The sequence below is a fragment of the Tachysurus fulvidraco genome, chromosome 9 (genome assembly GCF_022655615.1).
Source record: "Tachysurus fulvidraco isolate hzauxx_2018 chromosome 9, HZAU_PFXX_2.0, whole genome shotgun sequence".
Classification (NCBI taxonomy): domain Eukaryota; kingdom Metazoa; phylum Chordata; class Actinopteri; order Siluriformes; family Bagridae; genus Tachysurus; species Tachysurus fulvidraco.
Window position 1 is genome coordinate 20,216,728 of NC_062526.1, and position 24,741 is coordinate 20,241,468.

The 24,741-nt window shown below is 38.6% G+C and overlaps 2 protein-coding genes across 3 annotated transcripts; one reads left to right on the forward strand and one right to left on the reverse strand.

The window, feature by feature from the left end:
- Positions 1-1,819: 1,819 nt before the first annotated feature.
- On the reverse strand, positions 1,820-9,598 carry flvcr1 (FLVCR heme transporter 1). Its single transcript, XM_027137955.2, has 10 exons — positions 8,707-9,598; positions 7,362-7,506; positions 7,021-7,161; positions 6,762-6,829; positions 5,536-5,639; positions 4,884-4,994; positions 4,637-4,742; positions 3,638-3,749; positions 3,478-3,539; positions 1,820-2,711 (listed from the first exon to the last, which is right to left on the reverse strand). The coding sequence occupies exons 1-10, from the start codon at positions 9,313-9,315 to the stop codon at positions 2,649-2,651; spliced, it is 1,521 nt and encodes a 506-aa protein (XP_026993756.2). The 5' UTR covers positions 9,316-9,598; the 3' UTR covers positions 1,820-2,648.
- An 8,328-nt stretch (positions 9,599-17,926) lies between these two features.
- Positions 17,927-23,996, forward strand: nsl1 (NSL1 component of MIS12 kinetochore complex). Of its 2 annotated transcripts, XM_047818980.1 has the most exons (8): positions 17,927-18,176; positions 18,293-18,371; positions 18,597-18,727; positions 18,835-18,889; positions 19,020-19,087; positions 20,213-21,314; positions 21,425-21,799; positions 22,533-23,996. In XM_047818980.1, exons 1-6 carry the CDS (start codon positions 17,988-17,990, stop codon positions 20,435-20,437), a joined length of 747 nt encoding a protein of 248 aa, XP_047674936.1. In that variant the 5' UTR covers positions 17,927-17,987; the 3' UTR covers positions 20,438-21,314; positions 21,425-21,799; positions 22,533-23,996. The 2 variants fall into 2 exon arrangements, with proteins under 2 accessions (XP_047674936.1, XP_026993855.2); XM_027138054.2 differs by having other exon boundaries at positions 20,213-21,799.
- Positions 23,997-24,741: the final 745 nt, after the last annotated feature.

Consider the following 24,741-nt stretch of genomic DNA (forward strand, 5'->3'; position numbering starts at 1 on the left):
AGAGAGATGAAATCATCATAAATTACTAGTCTTCAGTTACAGAAATCTGAACAGCAGATTATTGTGACGAACGAGATCTTAATCAAAACGAGCACGTCCTGTCTGAAAGATTCAGCACGCGCTTCTGAGTCCAACATCAGTGATGGTGTTCCACAGCAGTACTGAATCCTCAGCAGGCCAGCTTCCAGATGTTTGCCAGATGACATGAATTACACAACAGACTGAAGGTAACAAGTGACACTACAGCATGTTGGTAATCATCATCACATTAGTCGCTCCGCTCAAACCGACATATTAAACTGCAGACGAATAAATAACAGACGGACATAAATAAGGTGTTTACGATACAAAATTCAGATCTAAAAAGAAGACATAAACATGGTGTTACAAATGTGCCACATTTCTCAGTTAAAAAAAAACAAACAGAATTATACAACTTTAGAACGTGTCAGTAAACAATAGAGTTGTGCTGTTTTAAAGGAGGAATCGGTTTAGACGTCTCTTCAGGGCTGCTGTTACAAACCCGACAAAACCACATTAATGCTTCTGCAATTCTACATTTCACCATGACATGTTTATCGACATTAAAACGTGCCACAGAAATTTGCTTTATAGAAATCAGAAGTAGAATTGATTCAAACATGTTTCATAACATCTCTGACTCTGTCTGAGTCTGTAAAAATGGTGGGAAACGCACAAAGCTGCATCGTGCTGCAGATCAGATCTGCTAATCAACATTCGCAATTAAAACATTTGCACTTTATTTACACTTCATGATTGTTTAAAAGGGTGTGCATCTCGAACACGTGGGCACGTGGCTCAGCTCTGTCTGTTGCCACGTCCACACACGACCACGTGTCTTGTAATTAAACTGCTTCACAGTGACTGCGGCTCTCTGCGCTTCATACAGGGTGGAAATCGTGTGCTTTTAACTGTTCGGTCATAATGTGCTAATCACTGGCTCTTATCTCGCTCACTTAACACAAAGGAAAAAAAAACAAGAGGCTATAAAAGATTTTATGTGAACAAGTCGGGGATAAAATCTGATTCAAACACTCTCTAGTGCCGTTAACATGAATAAATATTAATAAATAAGAATTTAATGAATTTTTAGGGGGGTTTTCTACGGTGGCTGAGAAGTGCAAAACACATTAACAAATCCAAAAACACATCAACATATCTGAAAACACAACGACAATTCAGACAACCCGGAAGAGGTTGGTATAGTTTGTGATTGGAACACGTACCAATCATTGGAAAAGACACCTGTCACTCAAGGTATACAGGCAGTACAACAGTCTGCAACAGGGAAAAGTTGGAATGTGTGTGTAAAAGTGTACAAAATGTATTGTCCTTACTGTGGATTACTTTTGTTATTTTCTTATATTTATACGGAGAACTTTACACATAAGATTAAATACCTGTGTATCTTGAGTGACAGGTGTCTCGTCCGATGATCAGTAAGTTCACATTCAAAAACGATACCTACCGTTTCCGGGTTGTCTGACTTGTCATTGTGTATTCGGATTTTTTAATTTGTTTTCAGATTTGTTAATGTGTTTTCGGATTTGTTAATGTGTTTTCGGATTTGTTCATTTGTTTTCGGATTTGTTAATGTGTTTTCGGATTTGTTAATGTGTTTTCGGATTTGTTAATGTGTTTTCGGATTTGTTAATGTGTTTTCGGATTTGTTAATGTGTTTTCAGATTTGTTAATGTGTTTTCAGATTTGTTCATTTGTTTTCAGATTTGTTCATTTGTTTTCGGATTTGTTAATGTGTTTTCGGATTTGTTAATGTGTTTTCGGATTTGTTAATGTGTTTTCGGATTTGTTAATGTGTTTTCAGATTTGTTCATTTGTTTTCAGATTTGTTCATTTGTTTTCAGATTTGTTCATTTGTTTTCGGATTTGTTAATGTGTTTTGCACTTCTCGGCCACCGTAGTTTTCTTTCCTGCAGGTCAGAACAAATGATTAAAAAGTGACACTGGGTTTTTATTTAAACTATGCAGGTTTTAGTTAAAGAGATGATGAAGATCAAGCGCTATAACCGTGTCTCCAAAAATAATTCTTATTTTTAAATATTAAAAAATATTATCTTGTACGTTTAACGCTGTGTTTTTAAAACGTTCTTCTTCATCATCATCATGGGGGAAATAATACATATTTATAATGAAATATAAATATAATTCATTCAGAATTATAATGAAATTCGGTCTGATCCACTGCGATTGGACGACTGCTGTAATCAAAGGTCAGTAAGTTTCTTTTCATGGGAAGTACAATGTTCATAGTCTTACTTGGACAAAGCTTTCTAGAAGCTTCCACAGGACTGAAGTTATGTCACTAAAGCAACTGAACAACCAAATAAATAAATAAATAAATAAAACACGTATTAAAAAAAAATTAAAAAGTAAGTACTTTTTTTTTTTTTTTTTAAAAGCATGATTATAAAAAGTTAGGAATATTTTTTAGCACTAAACAGACCAATACAGAGAACGACATTAACGCTTACTCAGCAGTTTCAGTGACTCCTTAAGGAATTACAGATTCAAGTAAGGTGTGCATGTGTGTGTGCGTGTGTGTGTTTGTGTACGTGAGAGAGAGAGAGCTGATGGAGGTGAAGATAAAGTCCAGCACAGTCTCTGCTTTACAGTGTTGTCTCACGTGCCAAACCATTGGACATCTTCTCCACAGGACACTCAGTAGGAACCTGGACAGAGCAAAACTGATTGTTTAGTTTAGTTTGATGCCTTTGGCTAAAAATGCCACACAAAACATCCAGCTGAAATGCACTAAAAAGTACCAAAATGTCAGCATAGTATAAGATCTGCTAAATTCCCTACAATGTCAACATGCTGAAAGCTCCATCCCTTCCCCTCATTTCAGAGTACTGAGGTCACATCGCTCTCACGGCGTGTAAGACGCGTTGGCTTTCTCACAATGTCAATAGAGAAAAAAATCGATTCACTGAAAATGTTTGAACAGTAGATGGGTAGTGGGTCATGAAGGTCATGTCTTCTCACCTGGTTCTACTTCAGTTCATTTGATTCTTCTGTTAATAATATACAGAAAAGGCCTAAAACCATAAAGTGAGGCTCATGACTGAATAACAGGAATCCAATCTTTACGGCTCTCCTGATGCATTTAAAATTTTCAAAGAGAAAAGAGACGGAACTTATGTCAGGATGATAAAAACTGTTAAAAAAAGTTTTTTTTAATTTAAAATCTTTTTTTTTTTTATAGAAGTTTATATTGAGGGTTACCAGTTTTCACTCAAAATCCTCATCCTACCAAGTCAAAATCCGCAGACTGGAAATGTTCTAACTTTTTGTTCTTTGCCTTGCAGTAGGAAAACCTAAGCATGTTGATTTGTATATTTCTAATTTGTAATGCTTATTTCCAATATGCACATACACACTACACAGGATCTGGCAACCCTAGTGACTGAATAATGGTTATGTGAATGTGATACATACCGCCTGACAGTTACCGTTTCCCATGTTGACGTCGTGTCTTTTCAGCTCGGATTTGATTAACGCTGAAAGCAGAAAGAAAACAACTATGTTTGGAACACACTGTATTTATGTTATATTGTTACTAAATAGATATAAATCATTTACAACTCAGGATAGAAACCTGTTAAAATGATTCCGAGGAATATCCATGCACACAGGAAGAGGTTTCCAGCCAGTGGGTTGTAGGCTGTGGTGAGCTTTCCCTGAATCAATGTGAAAATGATCCCAAACAACTACAACACACACACACACACACACACACACACACACACACACTTACTTCACTATTACAGGTAGATTCCTGTGAATCTGATACATGTTCATTGCTCATCTGGACATGTAGGAAATTACACGGCAATAGTGTAGCACTTAAAGGAAGGTCTCTGATTTTTGAAAGCCAATGTTGACATTTGAAATCACCAAAACAAACACGTCCCTAACCCAAATGGGTCCCACCCCTGTATTGATAGCTCCGCCCACACATACATACACAACCTAGGCAACTAATGGAAAGAAATGTGTCTGTCATAGCTGAAGCGAAGAACAATACAATTGTAGATAAACAAACAAGCAAAAATGACACACAAGCATAATCATGCAAAGGACGGCGTATATTAGTTCTGTGTAACAAAGCAAAACCAACGTTACTCACCTATCGAGATGGAAAAAAGCACCTCGGCATCTTAAGTAAAGTTGGCCGCATATTCACAGATTCGAGTTTCCCGAGTCAATAACTCCTGAGCTAAACACTGGTACTAGCAACACGTAATTGTAGCTGCCTCTCTACATTACTACGTTAGAAAAGAGGTGTTATTTGTGTAGTAACAGCGTTTAGCTCAGCAGTTATTGACTCGGGAAACTCGAATCTGTGAATATGTGGCCAACTTCCTGCTCCAGTTCTCTCCAGCGCTGGAAAGCTGATCCTATATTAACCCCTACTTCTTGCCTTATCGTAAGCCTTTATTCGCTTTCTTTCTTTCTTTTTATCCTCCATGTCAATGTTAAAACCGCTTTCTGCTAATGTCACACATGCGCACTGAACACTCTCTCCGCCCATAGTGACAAGACCCGCCCCTTTCTGCTCATTCAAAGCAGCCTATTAAAAGAGTGCTCACTTTACCTGAGCGAAGGCATTTAGAAGCCCAGACGACGTGCCTTCAGACTCTGGGTACGTGATTTCAACTGCAAATTCGAACCCAATGGGCAGATACCCGGTCATAAAGAACCTTTTAAACACAACAGAACAGTCAGGGATTATGTATTGTTGAGAAACATCGACGCATCAGACATTTAATAGAAAGAGCAAACCTTCTGCTCAGATCATGTGGAATCAGATCTGATACAGATATCTGATCTTATCAACATACCCCAGAGCTCCTCCAGTGAAGAAGATGAGGAGAAGATGGCCCAGATCCAGCGTGAAGGTGAACACCAGCATGCCGAGGAAGGACAGGACATAGACGATCAGCGTGGTCATTCTGTAAGGGGCAGAGACGTGGTTATTTAACAAGACCATGCTTAGAGAGGTTAGTGTTTTGGAGCCGATGATCATCACCTGAGTTTACTGTGTGAGTTAATCCCATTAGGGCTGTAAGACTAGTGCTTTAATCTCTTTACTCAACCTTCCTGACAGGACTAATCAGCATGACATAGTTACACAGAGTCGTTTAACTAAAACAACTTAACCATCCAGCTGATGTGACGAACAATGATCTTGTGCTAACGTCTTCATTCTGACGTCTTCACAATTAGCAAACGAGCTACAGGTCACTGAGGTGAAATTCAGCCACATTGTGTAAATATTCATATACAGTGTTGTGAGATGTTTGTTACACTGATTAACAAATACACACAGGAAGCAACGACTCCAATTGTGTAATTCTAACATCCATCCAAGTGAAATGCTCTAATTATTAAACCATTAAACGACGACTAGAGCAGGAGCGAGCGCTAATCCTCTTAACCACTCAGCCGTGTAAAGTGTTAATCTGCACGTCTTTTCCCACAGAGTTCACATACTTGTATGTTTTGGTGTGATCCAGCCACAAACCACACAGGATGGAGCCAACCATTCCAGCCACGACCAAGGTGAGTCCGATCCTGCCTGCGTTCAGCTCCTCTCCCTGAGACACAGACGGGTAAAATAGCATGAAAAACACAAGTAACGTTTATTTTACACAAAACCTGACTTTCTAATCTGTACAAAGCTCCTTAGCTCTCAAACTCCAAACCTTACCGCAATCTATCCACCAGAACTCGCTGTTTTTTTCTCAGCTATACAAATCTTTCTTTTAGGAAACAAGGCCAGAGAGTTACAGGATTTCACACAACATTCACACAGAAGTCTATTTATTTTCTATTTTTATTTCCATTTAAAAAACAACCCGAACATCAACATTCATGAAGTGTAGATGGTTTCAGGATCTACCTTCTAGTTAAAAAAAACAATTGTAATTACATCAGTTTGGTTGGTTTCCTTTCACATGCAAATACGTGCTAACGTACCTCCAGTGAAAATGGGGGTGGAATCTAGAGTGTATGAACAGTGGGTCTATTGTGTGTGTATACAGTCTGTGTACATTGTCTAGGGTGAGTGTGTTGGGTGTAGTCTGAATAGCGAGTGCAAAGTGTGTGTGGGTTTTTGTGTAGGGTCTATATTGTACGTGTAAAGTACATGATTTTCCCTTCTTGGCTCTGGATCCAGTGTCTCACTCATGACAGGAGAAAGTAATGTATGAGAGGAGGGCAGGAGTCTAAAGTCAAATCATACTGATATTCATTACTGTGTGTCATTATCATCTATGTTTATAGATTAATGTCATTTGAACTTCTTTAGAAGATTACTTTCGGTCAACGTGAGACAATCACACTGTTACCCGTTTCTGTGTGGAGAAGAGTGAAGACTACGCCTTCCTGTTTTATTTGTTCTGTCTTATTGTCAACCTTCTGACAGTTGATGTATAAAAAAATAAACTAGACCAAAACCTGATTTTCGTCTCACAGCTCATTTTCAGCTAAATCAACATGGGTGAGTCATTTTTTGTAAAAGATACACATTTCGTTTTAAAACACGCTGGGAACATGGAAGAAAATCTACTGTTTACGGTCACAACTTCATATGAATCCTACACATAAACCATCCTAAAGCCATCAGGAACCAGTGACTGACTCATTAAAAATTAATACATTTCAGCAAAACAAGAAGAAGTAGAAGAAGAAAAAGAGGATGAAGAAGAAACCCTCACCTTATAGTAAGTGATGATCATCTGGTTGAGCAGAGTGGACACGGAGTAGAACGACCCAGTCATGATGCCTGAAAAACACATTCACACAGCACAGAGTTACAGATGAAACTCGTTACATCGTGTTTAGACTATAAGCTCAAGTGAATACTTTTAGCTATTTCTCAGCCTGAGAGAAAGTTAATTCCAATCTTTAAAAAAATATGAACTCACAAGGTGAAGCACTGAAAAGTGGATGAGGGGAAAAAAATAATAATCTTACCATAACTTAGCAGCAGCAGGATGAAGGGTTTGCTCTTAAACAGATTAATGATGGACTGCTTATAGGAATAATCATCTGCCAGGCCTGTGGGCAACACCGCCTGAGCCTGACTCGGGGGTAAAGAGGGTCTGTCCTGAATGACTGGGAGGAAGAGGGAGAGAGAGAGAGACAGACAGAGAGAGAGACATACAGAAGTATCTCGTCAACATTCCTCAGAATATCACTGTCTGCTGCAAATGTTAAAATGTCACTCTCACATGCTATGTCTTTGTTTTAAATTTAAAAAAATATAATATATATTATATACACACACACACACATATAAATAAAAACACACTTACAAATGACAGTTAAAATGAAGAGCAGAGTGGAGGCAGCGGCTGTCCCATAGAACATGATGCTTATGTTGTGGCCCATCTGTTCTTTATCTTCTGGTGTGTTGGGCACCAGGACAGGAGGCAGCAGAAACCCTATAGCTACACCCAACTGTGAGAGAGAGCGAGAAAGAAAGAAAAAAAAAGAGAAAAAAGAGAGATAGTGAGAGAGATTGAGAGAGTGTGAGCGCTTTGAACTCTAACTTGCTTCTTAACACCTCCAAAACAAAGGAGCTCATTGTAGACTTCAGGAAAGAGTCAGGAGGCACACATGACAACATTCACACACACACATATATATATATCTGTACATTATATTCATAGTACATACACACCTGTAAATTACTGTTTATAAGAATAGCCATATCCTTCTCTAAATTTCAGTAAATCTGTATATTATATTCATAGTACACACACATCTGTAAAATACGTCCATATTACCACTTTATTTAACTTATTTAAATCTTGTGAAAACTGTATATCCTGCACTTGCTACTACTGCACTCTGGTTAGATCTAAACTACATTTCGTTGCCTTGTACTTGTACGTGTGTTATGACAAGTTAAGTTGAATCTAATCTAATCTAATCTAATCTAACTCTGAAAATGAACGTAAACTAGTTTTATATTTTACAGGAAGTTAACAAGGTCAACAGGAAACAGACTAGAAGCAGACAGACAAGTTTAACTATTCAGCCTTATCACAATCTGTGTACATTGCCTTTTATGTACACGGTGCTCACGTTAAGTTCTCACAGGTTCACAGACACTGGATAAGTGGAGACTATTAAACTGGTGTTTGGCTGACAGCAGAGGAACCTGAAGCAGTCATTTGCTGCTGCAGCAGATCCACCTTGAGATGCTTTTCTGCTTGCCACGTCTGTTTGGAGCGATCGTTAACCTCTCTGGTCCTTCTCCTCACACCTCCTCGATCAATACGGAGGTTCTGCCCCAGACCACACTGAGCATGAATCTCTCTTTCTAACGAAATTCACATTAACAAGAGTTTTTACGTCGTTCCTCTACAACACCGGTGTAACAACCACCACAATAAAGCAAAATTAAGCTCTAATAATCTGCCCTGATGGGGAAGTTAAGGAGCTCCAATAAAGACACAACATTATTCTGATTTGCATATTAAGCCTCATATTTGTGTAAGCTATTTTGTTGAACGACGTTATGGAGGGAGTCGATAATCCTACACAGGTGTGTTTTAGAGCTTTGGCTACTTTTCTATTTCACTGAGAATATAAAGGATAACTGACGAAATAATGGAGTAGTTATTAAAACGTTGTGACGTCACGTTACGTCACCTGGTTTCCCAGCACGGCTGTGGCGCAGGCAGTAGACACTTCTTTCGGGCCGAACCACACGGACGCGATTCTGGACGGCAGGCCGAGGATAAAGACCTGCGCCACAGAGCAGACGACCTGCGCTGTCATGGTGACCCAGAAGAGCCCGGGTCCAGCGCTCGCGCACTTTATCCACGCGCCTGCGCAGTTAAGTCCGGCGCCGAGCAGCGCTGTAACACGCAGCCCTTTACGGTCCAGCAGCCATGTAGCGGGGAAGATCAGCGGGATGTACGCCACCATATACACAATCGACAGCCAGTCTATCGTCATGTTCGTCACGCCGTAGTACTCTATAAAGATGTTAGAGATGATGCTGTACTGGATCCACTGGAAGGCGTTGACCAGAGAGTACAGGCTGAAGATGCTGAGCACTGCGAAGCGCCGGCGGTACACGTGAGTCTGGAGACGTGTTTGCTCTCCGGGAAGCATGGCGTGGATCTCACTAAGCTCCTTCTCTTCATTCACGGGCACTTTGACATCACAGTCCGCGACAATGTCGTACTGATCCGCACACGTAGGTGTGTCGACTCCATGTCTCAGTGGTTCCTGAATCAACTCACCCGCCACCATGATGATATTAACGTTCTCTTAATGCTTTCTCTATTATAAATCCTTAACATTCACCCTGCTTAAAATCCTGCCTTCTAATTAAACCTTCAGCCCGGCTTTGTTCTCGTGTCTGAAACCGGCTCTTAAAACATTTAATTCTAAGCGCGTTACTACGTGTGATGACGGGAGGTGGCGTGGTGCGGCGCGCTTCCTGATCATTCTACCCGGTGTTCACGCCCATAAGTCGTTGCAAAGCGTTTCACTGGTGTTTGATTGGTCCAGCAATGATGACGTTGGTGATGGGTTTTTTAATATAGCTGCAGGAGATATCTTTTTTAATATACAGTAGCTGCCTAAGTTACGCTACATCGAGAAAATGGCGGACAAACCGTTAACTAATCGTTAGCTAATGCTCATCACGACCGGTATAATAAATAAATAAATAGTTAAAAGTTTTGACGGCTTTCTTATCATTGTTATGATTAATAAAATCATTTACAGATACTTATTCCTTTATGAATTATTGGGATTCATGATTAGGAAAATTGTAATGGTTATTTTCTTTTTCAGAAGTGAAATGAATGAAAAACAAACTGAAGTCAAACTAAATAAGTCAATATTTCTGCGATACTGGACCTTTGTGGACTGACGTCACATGACTCGATATTCGAGTCAGAAATTTGACTCAAGAAAATGTGTGAATTGTGACTTGTTTTTGCCTTTCTTCAGTGACTTGAGACTGTACACCAACTCAAGTCCTTTGACTTGGATATACATGATCCATTTTCAAAACTCAATATGAACGGATGGCAGAGACAGGTAGACTGGTTCAGGTAGACTGGTTCAGGTAGACTGGTTCAGGTAGACTGGTTCAGGTAGACTAGTTCAGGTAGACTGGTTCAGGTAGACTGGTTCAGGTAGACTAGTTCAGGTAGACTGGTTCAGGTAGACTGGTTCAGGTAGACTAGTTCAGGTGACTTGTAAACCAATGACCTGGTCCCACATCTGGATGAGCACATGATCATCTTTCCAAAAACAATATGTAAAGGAGAAAATCCAAAACAAGTTAAAAAAAAATATCTCTATGATATACAAAGAAGTATGAAGTATAAAGCAATGTCCATCATAGTTATATAAGTGTGACATTCAGTTGGCAGCAAGAAACAAATGAGACCATAGTGTGCCTTATCTTCACTTTGACACTACACCTGTAAACCTGACCATGTCATCATTTTAAGTCTGAGGCCACACCCTTTTCTGGGTAATAAATTATTCCACAAAGGGATCAGGAACGATCCTACATAGTGAACACACCCATCTAATGTGTGGGTTCTAGATTGGTCTAGGTTAGTCTAGATTGGTCTAGATTATTGTCTCATTTATCCTCAGTGACACGTTTCTAGCATTAATACATCAATCTTGAATAATAAAAATTATTCTTCAGATTTCTCATCACCATGTTCTAAGATTATATGAACACAGCATCGTGAAATTTACTACATGTTAAGATGTTAGCCTGAATGTGTGTGTGTGTGTGTGTGTGTGTGTGTGTGCGCGCATGTGTGTGCGTCCTAATGGATAAGAATGGTAACAGTGCTGGTTGAATGGGTTTATCACTATGGGTTAACTTGCTTAATTTGACTTTTTCTTGGTCTGACGTAACCAGTCACATGAGACTAGATAAATTATGTAATCTTTGGTTCTACTACATGCTTCAGGAGATTATCTCTCTGCCATGAGAGCTGCAGTAAAGCAATTATTTGCTGAAGAAATGTTTTAAAGTGAATTCCCACTGCATTACCTTTCTGTAATTCATTTCTCACAGAAGTAAAAATAATCGCATGCTTTGGGAAAATCTACAGTATTTTCTAAAATTCTTTCTAAATAGACTGACTATTTAGAAAAACATCATCAATCTCTAAAACGATATAAACACAGTATACAAAATAAGCCCTGCTTGTTAAATCACCATCCATTCATATGCATATAAAAGCATATCTATATCACTTATTATAACCTTTGCACTTTATCAACCCAAACCATGATGAAATGATTAAAAGATAAAATATGTATTTTTTTAACACCATAAATAAGCATTATGCATTAGACAGGACAATACAAAAAATGTCAAATATTATTTTTTTTATTAAGGTCAGCTTCCTATATGATGCTGGCCACGCCCCCTAGATGAATTAATCACTATATTTTTTTATTAAGAAGTTAAATTTGAAGGGTTTTACTAACAGAACATCTGGACAGAAAGTAAACACTGCTTTACCCAGATCCGCTGAGCACTGGGGACCTTTGCATTTCAAATAAGATGATTTGTTTGAGTGTTGCTAGGCACGACGGATGTCCAGAGTATCCGGTTACCGTTGTCAAGGCAACCGGAAACACTCCAGGTATCCTGTCACTACTGGATTTGCACGTTGACTTTGAAATGAAACGAGAGCAGCTACACGAGCTGAACATGCGCAGGGAAACGTGGTGTTGTGTAGAAACAGACAACAGGATCTGGAATCGTCCTGAAAGAAAACATTTTGCTCGTCACCTCAGAAACACCTGCGACTTTAGTGACATGTTGACGGTGAAACCAGAAGTAAGATCTACCTGGATGACGAGATCAACGAACTATCACGAGAAGAGGCATTTTGACGAGAGCTGTAAGCTGAAACACCTGATTATCGCTGTCACTTGTGATATACAGTATATGCAGCTCCTCTTACAGACCATTGTTCAGTTCAGTTGATTATAAATCATAAAAATAAACATTTTCATAACAAAGGGTAGTGGATATTAAGTGTGGGATGTGGTAGCCTAGTGGTTAAGGTGTTGGAGTAGTGATCAGAAGGTCATGAGTTTGAATCCCAGGTCCATCAAGCTGACACAGGGCCCTTAATGCTCAGTTGTATAAAATGAAATAAATTGTAAGTCAGTCTGGATGAGGGTGTCTGCTAAATGCCAGAAATGTAAATTAAATTCAACTCTCATTTACTTGGGACAAAGGAATATGTGAAATTCATAGAAGATCTTATTTCTTAATATTTTGAATGACGATAGTGTGGTTTCCTGGATAAGTAAATGGGAATTCTTTAAATACAAACTTCATCAATTATCTATTTCATGAAGTAAAAAACTAAATAAATGTAACCTTGTAAAAAAGAAAAAAAAAGACATCCCTTATTAAGGAGATAAACAAATGTTCTAATGGATTAGATTTAACGGACAACAATTCTGCACCTTTATTATCTTTGCGATCAAAAGGAGAGGAAATTTATGCGATTAAAGCTAAGGGGTGCATACATCAGATCAAGAGCTAAATGGATGGAGAAAGGAGAGGAAAAAATATCAGCTAATTTCTGTAGATTAGAAAAACAACATCGAGAGGAGACTGCTGTTTAGACTTTAATAGTTGATGGTGTAGAATTTTCTGATGCAAAATGGATAGCAATAAAGATCGCCAGTTTTTTTCAGAACTTATATTCATGCTCTCCTTCAGTTTTAGACCCTGCCTACCTTTTTAAAAAATAAGTGAATTTGCCCCCAAATAGATGAACAATTTAAAATCACATGTGATGCAGAATTAACAATTGAGGAGCTTGATACTGCTGTTTGTGTGTTTGTCATTAGACGGATAGTCTCACGTCTAAATTTAATCATCATTTTTGCAGTGTGTTTAGTGTGTTAATTTCTTTTCGATACACCAGCGTTTTATTTTACTATAATAGAAATTGTGATTAATGAATACAAACTTTATTAATGGCCCACAAACACTATTTTTTACATCAATTCCAAATCCTTTTGAGGTTTCATAGAAGTAACATCACAAAATTTAACATATTCAACATATACCATTAGAGGAAGATAATATATAAATGTTATAGGACTTTTAGATTTATTGTTGATTACTGTTATTTTATTATTTATTACTTTTGTATAGTTACTTTGAGTGAAAGGTTACCTTAAAAGGTGCCTATAAATAAAATGAATTTAATTATAATATTATATTATATTATATTAAATGAATTATTATATGCTGTATAAACCCTGCATCTGTCTGGGCCATTTTTTTCTAACAAAATACGTATTTTGTCTTTCTTACAGATAATTCTCATTTCACCTGAAGAACTTCTCTGAAGCTCATCAACTCAGAACATGACAATAATAAACACGTACCATTCGAAAGAGTGCAGAAGTTGTTTTAGTTTCTACCAGTTTAACTCTTTGTCTTTTGAAGTGGTGTTGAACTTCTGGAAAGTCATACACACTCAAAAAATAATTAATGGATCAATGTATTTAAACTGGGGGCACGGTGGCTTAGTGGTTAGCACGTTTGCCTCACACCTCCAAGGTTGGGGGTTTGATTTCCGCCTCTGCCTTGTGTGTGTGGAGTTTGCATGTTCTCCCCGTGCCTCAGGGGTTTCCTCCAGGTACTTCTATTTCCTCCCCCGGTCCAAAGACATGCATGGTAGGTTGATTGGCATCGCTGGAAAATTGTCCATAGTGTGTGAGTGTGTGAGTGAATGAGAGTGTGTGTGCCCTGCGATGGGTTGGCACTCCGTCCAGGGTGTATCCTGCCTCGATGCCCAATGACGCCTGAGATAGGCACAGGCTCCCCGTGACCTGAGAAGTTCAGATAAGCGGTAGAAAATGAATGAATGAATTGATTGATTGATTGATTGATTGATTGATTGATTGATTGATTGATGTATTTAAACTAAAGGCAGAAATGTGACTTAAGTCAAATATGTTCAACAAAAAGTAAACAGGTCAATAATATCAGGTTTATGTGAAACATATTACATAAAAATACTTACATTTTCCTACTTACAGCATTATATCAATTACAGACATGACTACAAGCATAACATCTCTTCTGAGCAGAGAATCCATCAGAGACGTAACTGTGGAAATGATTTAATATGAACTTTACGCTGAACAACTTCACAATCTACTGCAGATTAAAGTGCACATTTGTTGGTAAATATTTGTTGGTAATTTAAGACCAGTAATGTGCAGTTCAGTAATGTGACGTGTCTATAATAAAGTTCTGGGAGACTTTTCCTGTAATACGTGATGAGATTGGAGAAAACAAAGCTATTGGTCTGATTCCTCAGTGCAGAATGTCTCCAGATCTTTCATGTTGAACTAAGGAAGCAACAGTTACACAAAAGCCTAAATTACGTTTTTGGCGCCACGGTGTCTCAAAGTGATGACTATGTGTCTATGGTGACCTTGGAGGCATAGCAGGAATTCCTTGTTTATTACACAGACACAGTAATAGATCTGTTTAAAAGAGGCCATCTGTTGGCTCGGCTTCATGAAGCTTCACAGAAATCATCAACAGGGTTGTCCACATTGACTGGTGGCTGACAAGGAAAACGCAGACATGGCTGCACCTACCGCGTATGAAGATCTAGTCATGGGGCTGTGCTATGGTTGCTCGGTTCTTCCACCTGTTCCTCAGTTCCTCATAGCTTAGACAAACCAATGGCAGCTGTTGATGCAGAAAATGGAAGGATGCTTTGAGACTGTTTTAAAACAGAAATAATATCTAATAACCTTCTGAAATCAAGTTTTGTTTAGATAAAGGAAATCAAGTGATGGTCTGTACCTTGGACTCGATGGGGTTTATCTTTATTTTGACTGTGAGTTTCTCCAAAGTAAAGAATTCATTTTCAAACAAAGTCACTCCAGAAGTCAGAATAAATAACAAGGTATCTTACTCTAGGTATCCTGCACAGTTTGGTATCTCAACACTGAGGCCAAAACCCATGATACAGGACTGGAGAAAATCAGCAGTGAGTAAAAGATGAAAGTGCTCTTCCAGGTGGTCAGACATGTGTTGTAATTGATTAAGCAGAGCTACAAGTCTTTAAGTCCTTAGATTTGTGTTGTTCTATGTAGCTCTGTCTTTGTTCCATGTAGCACCAGGTTCACATGGCTAAGAACAGCCATGTTGCAAGTTTCATAAACCAAAAAAAAAAAAAATAAAATCTGGGCATTTAAATTATAGGAATGTTTTTGGATTAGAGAACAGACAGATACATCCAATCTACTTCACCTAGTGTGAGAAGAAATGTCTGAAAAGTGAAAAAAAACTCTCTTAATACCACAGAGGTATAAAAAAAAGATATATCGTGTTCAACAAAATTCAAGTAAAATACAAATAAACATAAAAAAAAGCTATAGTAAGCTGAGTGCAGAAACCTTTTATAAGAAGGAATGTGACTGTACTCAGAATTCAAACTGTGGAGAAAACAGGGAGCGGCAGTGACAAAAATCCTGCCAAGAAAACTACAGCACCGTTACAGTAGATGCAGGAGTGAGTACTAATCATGTCTGGTTATGGGTTAGAGCAGATTCCTCACGATTAAAACATCTAACTCACCCTGAAGCATGTGTCCACAATGTGTTGAGATCAAACACAATGATGAGACTGAGGTAGAGCTTTGTGGGCATAATTCAAATGTATTTGGCAGAGAAACAAGCAAACCACAGTCATGGTGAAGCACAGTGGTGGCAGCATTACACTAAGTTGATATTAGCCTTTAGTCAAAACAGAGGGAATCATAGATAACTCCACATTTTCATATATTTTATTACAAAGCCTGTTTGACAAATGAAGATGAAGGAACATTTACAACTAGTGTGTGTGTGTGTGTGTGTGTGAGAGAGAGAGAGAGAGAGAGAGAGAGAGAGAGAGAGAGAGAGAGAGAGAGAGAGAGAGAGAGGATAATGGTGTTTATCCCCCAAACTCAAATACTTAACATGAAACAGCTTCAAAACACCAGATCTGTTTACAGCACAGAGACATGTCACATGTATTTGCTTTGGGTTATTTAAAGCATAATGAGTTTTTTCCAGCAGAACATTGGTATTTCTTGTGTGTGTGTTTGAAACATGGCTGGAGCAGCACATTTCTACTAAATATTTACATCCACATTCTACCTGTTAACACAGCTTTTACTCAGTTTCTGTCTCTTTATCTCTCTTTCTATCTCTCTTCTATCTATCTATCTCTCTAACAGATGTGTTTCTCCTCACACTGCAAAGGAATGCTGAAGCAGAAACTTGAGACGGATTTGAAAATAAAACAGCGCTGAAAGTCAACATGTTTTCGTTTGCTGTGTAAAGAAAAGATAATACCTGCTCATGCCCTATGATACGATGTGGAATTCAGAGAAAAACACACTCAATGAACATCGTCTAATCTGAGCTGGTGTTGAATTCGGTGTTAAAATAAACATCTAAACTCTTCTCTAACAGCAGGAGGACTAGGAACTCAACACAGTTTGGGTTTCTGTGTAAACATCGTCCTTAACTCCTCCACTACATTACAGGAATCCAGGGAATTCAGGAATTCAAAGAGAAGATGCCAACTACATGTGGTCTTTGAGGACAAACAACCTCCTAATCAATACACAATTGTCAGATTGTATACGATTATAGAAAGGACATTATTCATAATAACACTCTCGGTTGTTTATAAAAGTTTATAATTACACCCTCCAGTGTCACCCAAATGAGGATGAGGTTCCCTTTTGAATCTGGTTCCTCTCAAGTTTCCTCTTCCATCTAAGGGAGTTTTTCAACACCACAGTCGCCTCAGTCACCTTAGGCTTGTTCACTGGGGATAAATACAAACACATTAAATATGTCTAATATCAATCAGAGCTTTTGTATAATATGAATCTTTGTATAATAAACTTTTACTATACTATATTGTACTATATTTCTTATTTCTGTAAAGCTGCTATGAATTGAATTGAGAATTGATTGGACTAATTTTAAGACCACTGACCAATATATTTATTGGACCACTGACCAATTTACCACCGAACAATTACGTCTCATACAATTCATCTGCAACACACAAGTGAGCTGTAGTACTGTGAATGGAAACCCCTTGGTAATGAGAAGTGACAGGAGACACAGCTGGCAGGAAAGCCAGAGTAAATTTTTTTTTTTTTTTTTTTTTTTACAAATATTTCACCCCAATCTTCATCTCCACACCATGTCTGGGACATTGGCATGATGGAACAGAGTTTGTAGTTATACTGAAGAGTAAATTTAAACTGAAGAGTTTCCTGTCACATCACATTACACACTGCTTAGAACTACATACATTTGTACACCCTGACCTTCACACATATATGTTCTGCTTCTCCAAAATGTTACCACGAAGTCTTAAACACAATACGCTGTAGGGCTATATAAATAGTGAGTAACATTTTGGTGAAGAAGAACATACGTGTGAAGGACAGGGTGTACAAATGTGTGTAGTTCTAAGCAGAGTGTAATGTGATGTGACAGGAAACGACATAAAGAATGTAAGAGCAAAGGTGCGATGAAATTGCTTAACTTGTTTATCACTTGATGCAACATCTATATGTTTATATATTGTATTTTTTGTTATTTTTTTTTGTGTGTGTTTGGGGTATCTTATTACTTTTGTTGATTTATACATTTGTGAACTAAATAAATTATTTAGTAATTATTATATTATATTTATTATTATTATTATTATTATTATTATTATTATTTACATTCAAACGGTTATTAAAACATTATATCACAGCTAACTCAAAAGCTTTTTACACAAATCTAGGCCACAAAGGAGGACTCGGCTTCCGGGTCATTTCCATTACCACTTCCGCTTCTTCGAATGTTTTGAAAAGTTGGCGGTAAAGATGGCGGACGCTGGTGGAGTCCCGGAATCAACGGTAGAGAACCATCAAGATGTCAGAGTTAATGTCAAGTCCAAGAGAATGGTCTCTTATCAGCTCGCAAAGTATAAAAGTTTACTTATAAAACTGCTCGAGGGTCAACCGGGAGTAAACGAAAGCGACGTAGAGAAGATCTCACAGGAAATGTTGTCGGTGAGCAACAAGGTTTTTATTATTATTATTATTATTATTATTATTATTATTATTATTATTAAACAGCGTTTACACTGTAAAGTTATGACTGTCATATTACAGCGTTTTGTCTTTAGAACTTCGAGATTGCGGTGCAGGAAAACATCAGTGTTGGAGGTTTGTCCTGGGATGAAGCAGCGGAGGAGAACAATGAAGGTGTGAAAATGAGGAAGGAGAAATGGTGTTAGTGTAGTGACAGGAAATATACAGCTGCTTAGACCACAGCATGATGTGACACAGATGGTCTTAAGTATTTTAAACTTGTTTTTTGGAATTATTATGGAGATTGCCTGGTCTGAACCTGTGTGTGTGTGTTTGTGTGTATGATTTTGTGTGTGTGTGTGTGTGTGTGTGTGTGTGTGTGTGTGTGGGAATGTTTAGATTATGAGTGCAGCACTGTGGATGACCTGCTCGATGAGAAGATTGTACAGACCAGCTGGAAACGCAGCCTTTACCCAAAGAGGATTCTGCCTTATTTTGTCCGTTCCCTAAAAGCCGAACGCAAACTCATGGTTAGTCACTCGACATTTAAATAAAGGAGGAATAATCCACAATCTCTGAACATCTAAGATGTAAAACCTCTGTGGATGATGTTTGTTATTGTTCCCATGTGCTTTAGGGTTTGTTGGAAAGTGGTATAAAGGCACAAGAAGTGAAGCGTGATCCAGTTCAGGGTGAGTGTTTGTTTCTCTAGTGTGACAATCCTAACCATTCTGTTGGTTTTTTGTTTTTGTTTTTGTTTTTTTTTTACAAGTGGAAAAAAAAGCTTTCAGGTTTATTAATGCAGGATCTGTTTCCCTGCAGACGCCACAATGAGCGGCGTTTCTGCTGCTGCAACCAGGATGTTCTCACAAGCATCTACAGTCATGAAGGTACACACACACACACACACTACATGTACATCTTACCTGCATCTGACTTTGTTACAGCTGAATAGTTACAGGAATAGGTAACAGATCCTGTTTGGAAAATCAGGTAGCACTTTATTTTATGGAGCATTTATACAGTACGAGCATAATGAAGGTCTTGTTAACAATGTATTAGTATTTATTCATCATGATCTAGACTTCTCATCAGTTACTTTTATTATGTGGGTTATTAGTTTTGATCACAAACTGATCAGCAAATAATTAATGGCCTAAACATAATCTTTCAGTTTTTAGCGAGCTCCAAGTCAACACAGATTGTGGCTTCAAGAGTTCTGGGCTGGTTTTAAGAGAATTAATTGGTTGGAGTGTAATACATTTTCAATAAACTGCAGAACCTAAAGGTATAATGTGAACACAGATGTTATTATTTTATGGTCAGAGGTTTGTATAAGTCGAGTTTATTAGTGTTAGAGATTTTTATTTATCAGATGTGTAATAATACAGACTAACACACATTTATTTTTAAAGTTTATTAAACAAATTACAAATCATGATTAGGTGAAAACAGTGGTGAGAACAACAAAGCAAATGCTGGGGTGGACTCTAACCTCAAAGAAGGATCGCTGAGGACTGTAGGTGTGGATGTATAATAACAGGCTGATCTCATCCACCATGCTTTCTGCATGGATCACACAAACCTCTGGAGCTTGAATAAAGTCATTTACACTAATGATATTCCCTCTGCTGGTGTTTTGATGATGCTGTGGATGATTTAAGGTTCTTGGAGATGCTCTATTGAATCTGTACTGTACTTTAAGCTGTACTGTGTCCTCCCTCAGAGTCTGAGGCAGCTGACAGTCATAACACAGTCCTGACAGTAGGGTGCGCTGCTGCTTCTTCAGCTCCTACAGCACATCCTTGGGGCCAAACAACTTTACTTTATATTCCACACAGTCTATATTCTGTATTCTATATTCTACACAAGTTCATCATCAGCTCTCTCACTGAAGTGTGTGGAGATTTCTACAAATGCTGACCAAATCCCAATTGTTAAATTAAATGATAATAGAGATGTGTACATCGTGTATATGAAGTCTGAATCACTGGGTTTCTGTTGTTGGCTCACAGTCTCTGAAGGAGTTGAAGCAGATGGCAGAAGGTCTTCACCAGGTGCTGAACACACAGCCCTCATCTGAGAGCCTGGAGGTCTACAGAGACGTCTTCAGCTCTGACGGAAAAGTCCAGTGTAGCATCGAGTCTCCTGCTAACAGACAGTCCATCAGAAGAGCTGTGACTGAGAGAAAATACAGTACACAATACGATCCTCTGATCCCAACCACTTCACACCAATAAGAGTTTATCATCATCATCATCATCATCAAAAGAGAGGAGCTAATTATTATAATGGCAGAAATGGTTTAGGAGTGAAAACATGCTGTTGGTTGTATAGCATATGTAAGTTGATTGTTTAGTCTATACTCATGACATGTTAAAGTTCTTTATTGTATATACATTTATTTCCTTTCCTTTACACATATGTCTGTATCATTAAAGTTTCTTGTCTTCATGTTTTGCATGTCCAATAAGTCACACAAACACACACAACAAATGATGATATTAATTCATTTTAATGTTATTTTTAAAGTGCTTTTATACCAGCCACGGAAGGAAACCCATCCTCTGTACGGTGTCACCAGAAAGTGTGATTTATAAATAATGTCCTTTCTACAGTCATTTGGAGTTGAGTTCATTGAAGATTTAACTTGATGGAGATAAAGCCTATGTAGAATGTTATTTAGTGTCTGCAGAGTTTAGCAAGCACTAGATGTTAATATGCATTTGATGAGGTGACTGGAGTACAAGGTTATGGGATGTGTTTAGTGATCAGTCAGTATGGTGAGACACAGCTAATCTGAGTGGTCTGTGATAGCACTCTGAGGTAAATTATCTGTATCAGTGACTTCTGCTCCATGTGTTAGCATTAAAATCATTTTCTTATTCAGGAACAATGATTATGTTCATTGGGAATAAAATAGTATGTGTATGTGCAGTGTGTGAAGAGTGATTGAATGCATTAGGATACATAACTGCGTGAAAGGTGTGTGTGTGTGTGTGTGTGTGTGTTTGAGAGGAAGAGAGTAACAGAATGTGGTTAAATGCTATATAAATAACTACAGGGGAAAAGTTTTGTGTCGCACGCGTGAATAGTGTGTGCGCATGCGTGCGTTTGGTAAGTGAAAAATGAAACAAACGCCTTTGAAATAAAGTACATAACTCAAATACATAACCTTGAACAAGATAAGTGAATGCACCATGTTTTGCTGTGTGTGTGTGTGTGAGAGAGAGATAGGCGGAAGCACGCAGTACTGTTATAACTGAGTGCACCACGTGACTTATGAGAAAGTAAGTGATGTGGTTTATAACGTGTCGACTTTTTTGTCACGTTTCGGTGATGAAAATATCGCAGTTTCGCCGTCTCATGTGTGCTGCAGTGTGTGTACTGTGTGTTCTGTGTGCTGCAGTGTGTGTACTGTGTGTTCTGTGTGCTGCAGTGTGTGTACTGTGTGTTCTGTGTGCTGCAGTGTGTGTACTGTGTGTTCTGTGTGCTGCAGTGTGTGTACTGTGTGTGTCCTTCTCCCTGCCTTGCACATGTCTCTACACACCGCTCCAGACTGCTGCGAGTCACCAGGACTGCACTTATACAGGAGAAGTCAGGTAAGATCTGTACAGCTACTACATGTGCATTAAACTGGGGACTAAAACTAGTTACATCTACTGTACATCTCTCTCTCTCTCTCTCTCTCTCTCTCTCTCTCTCTCTCTCTCTCTCTATCTATCTCTGTCTCTCTCAACGTCTCTATGTCTCTCTCTCTATGTCTCTCTCTCTCTCTCTCTCTCTCTCTCTCTCTCTCTCTCTCTCTATCTCTCTCTCACACACACACACACACACACACAGAACCATATACACTTTCTGTTAGTGTTTATATAATTAATAGCACATCTATACCTTCTGATGCTGGAAAACAAAGCCCAAAGATCCACCTAGAGATCATGGAGATGGCTTTAGGACTGTATACTGATACTCCATCAAGTTTTTCATAACATCAGCAAAGTCGACTTCATGTTAGAACGAGAATGAGCTTCCTGGTTATGCAGTTAATTAGCACATTTTTTGATCATATGGATATACACAGTTATAGAAGAGTAATGATTTATTATCACACTGTTCTGTGGATGAGGATGGGTTCGTTTCTGAGTCCGGTTCCTCTCAGGGTTTCACCGTCACCTCCAGTTCGCTCATTAGAGATCGATCTGAAATGATTGATACTGAACGTATATCTGAAACTGTATAATATATTTCTGGAAAGCTGGTTCGAGAAAGTTTATTATTAAATGTATTGTACAGATCAAAGTGATCAGAGTTTAACGTATGAATATTCTGACGCAGAACGAGGACGACTCTCACAGAAGGCTGAAGAGAAGAGAGAAGAACCGTGTGGCTGCACAGAGGAGCCGCAAACGTCAGACGCAGAGAGCAGACGAGCTGCACGAGGTGCGTTTAGATGAGACACGTTCTGGTTTGTGCTCCAGCTCATTGAAATTCAGGGTTAAATAATAGCAACTAATGACATTTAACTTCAATCTGTACAAACCAGAGCCAAATTATACCAAACTGATCCATCAGTCTGATCATTTTACTGACAAGCTGCTCACTGTATAATGTTCTATATTCCTCAGTCCCTCCAGGACGTCACTGAGATTTTACACTTTTTGTGTAAAAAACCTACTTGAAATGGTGAAATCACAAGCTCAGGAATCTTCTTTTAACACTACACATCTGTAATGCATTTCTATGAGAGATGTACTTATGATCCACACACGTGAATTCGAGGCCGACTGCGTGTCGACGATGTCGCACGACACATTCGAATCGAATCTGCAATAAATCTTTGTAATTTTTTCTTGCTTTGTTTGTTCATTTCTGTGATCACAAACTCTGAACTCCTGGAGGAACTGAAAACCGTTTACAAAAATCAGAGTAAACTGTCAGTAATACATTTGTTAGATGTTCTGTAATTTAATGTTAGACATTTCTGGTTCAATGCACTGGATGGATGGATTTGAGTGAAAGTGTCTCCATCCAGGCTTATGAGTGCTTGGAGCAGCAAAACAGTCTGCTGAAGAAAGAGGTTCAGCTGCTCCTTGAGGAACAGAGATGTCTGGCAGATGCTCTCAAAATCCACGAGCCTCTGTGTCCTGTCCTAAACAGCAACGTTCTCCAGGGACCGAGATCCAGTGATGGACTTCCTCCCTGAGTTCATAAGTAATCTGAAACGGACATCAGGTGTAAGTCGTGTGGTGGTGTGAGCGAACCTGCCAACACACTCGTCAGATTCAAGCTGGTTTCATCTCTGATTTCTTTCTACAGTGTTCCTTTTCTGTCAGAATGTCAGATCAGTGTTTAATCTTCACTTACTTTTATCAGCCTGCAGGAAATGATGTCATCATTCTGTATTTCAAACATGTGAAATGAACTTTAGATCTCGGTGCCAAGAGACCACTTTAACCACCAGATGTGTGACTGGTTTACCGCTTTGTCGTGAGGAGGAGTGAGCTATGAGACTGAACACTTCTGCTTTCTAGACATGCTGATTAACTATAAATACATTTTTTAGGTTTCAGGATTACTTATTTTTTTACTGTTATGATTACTAAGCTGAATTTAGATGCTCTGTTCTTTTTACATGTATGTGTTGGAGTTTCTTGTCGTGTGTCTGTGTCTTTTCTGTTGAATGTAAAGTAAACATGAACGTTTTTGAATGTAAAGATTCATCTGATCTGACAAGAAGAAGGAATCATACTGCAAAGAAATGTTAATATAATGAATTTAATAAAAAATACTGGAAATACACAAGTCAGTGATGCATTGATTAGATTTGAGAAGATATGTGAAGGTGTAAAGGTGCATGTATGTGTTGGATGTTCTTACAGTACTCGATGTTTGGGAGGAGTCGTGTTCGTGGTGTATCACTTCTCTAAACCTGAACAGTTCTACACATTCAAAGAGTACATACTGGACAGACTTCTTTGTTTCTCTTCCAGTTTTCTCTTCTCATTCGAGAAGAAGTTCACAAACTGGACATGGCTCAGGTTACTTTCATTTTCAAGAGCGAAAAAGTCATGGAGCGAAAACTCGGACGGCGCCATGACGCCGAATCGGTTCCTGAATCGGTTCCTCTGGGACTGATATAATACAGACACCTATGTGCTGAAGAAAATTTAGATTTAGAGCTGAGCGATGTGCATGTGCAAACTGTATGAAGGTAATTACACAAAGCATGAATCTGAGTACAATCAGCATTGGGGTGTTAGGAAGGAGGGTTAGTGTCAGAGTGAGATGTTCAGCAGTGAAGGTTTCTGTAGGACTTCCTGGATGGGAGAAGAATGAACTGTCCATGTTCATGTATTCATTCAAATGAATGAGTCAGAGGTGAGGGGTTTATCCACCAGTGTTTCAGGGTTTCACCACTGCCTGGAAGACCTGAGCAGCTGCCGAACCAAATGAAAGTTTCAAGTTTCACTAATATCTGATGTGCTTTTTTCGATGGAAGGTGGAGGTGTTAGATATCTCATGGAGGTTAGCTAGATATCTCATG

Coding starts and splice junctions, on each gene's coding strand:
- flvcr1 (XM_027137955.2), bottom strand. CDS start 9,315: ATGGTGGCGGGTGAGTTGATTCAGGAACCACTGAGACATGGAGTCGAC. Junction 7,162..7,361: donor CTTCATTTTAACTGTCATTT/GTAAGTGTGTTT, acceptor TCTTCCTCCCAG/TCATTCAGGACAGACCCTCT. Junction 5,640..6,761: donor TGATCATCACTTACTATAAG/GTGAGGGTTTCT, acceptor TCTGTGTCTCAG/GGAGAGGAGCTGAACGCAGG.
- nsl1 (XM_027138054.2), top strand. CDS start 17,988: ATGGCGGACGCTGGTGGAGTCCCGGAATCAACGGTAGAGAACCATCAA. Junction 18,372..18,596: donor AGCGGAGGAGAACAATGAAG/GTGTGAAAATGA, acceptor GGGAATGTTTAG/ATTATGAGTGCAGCACTGTG. Junction 18,728..18,834: donor AAGCCGAACGCAAACTCATG/GTTAGTCACTCG, acceptor CATGTGCTTTAG/GGTTTGTTGGAAAGTGGTAT.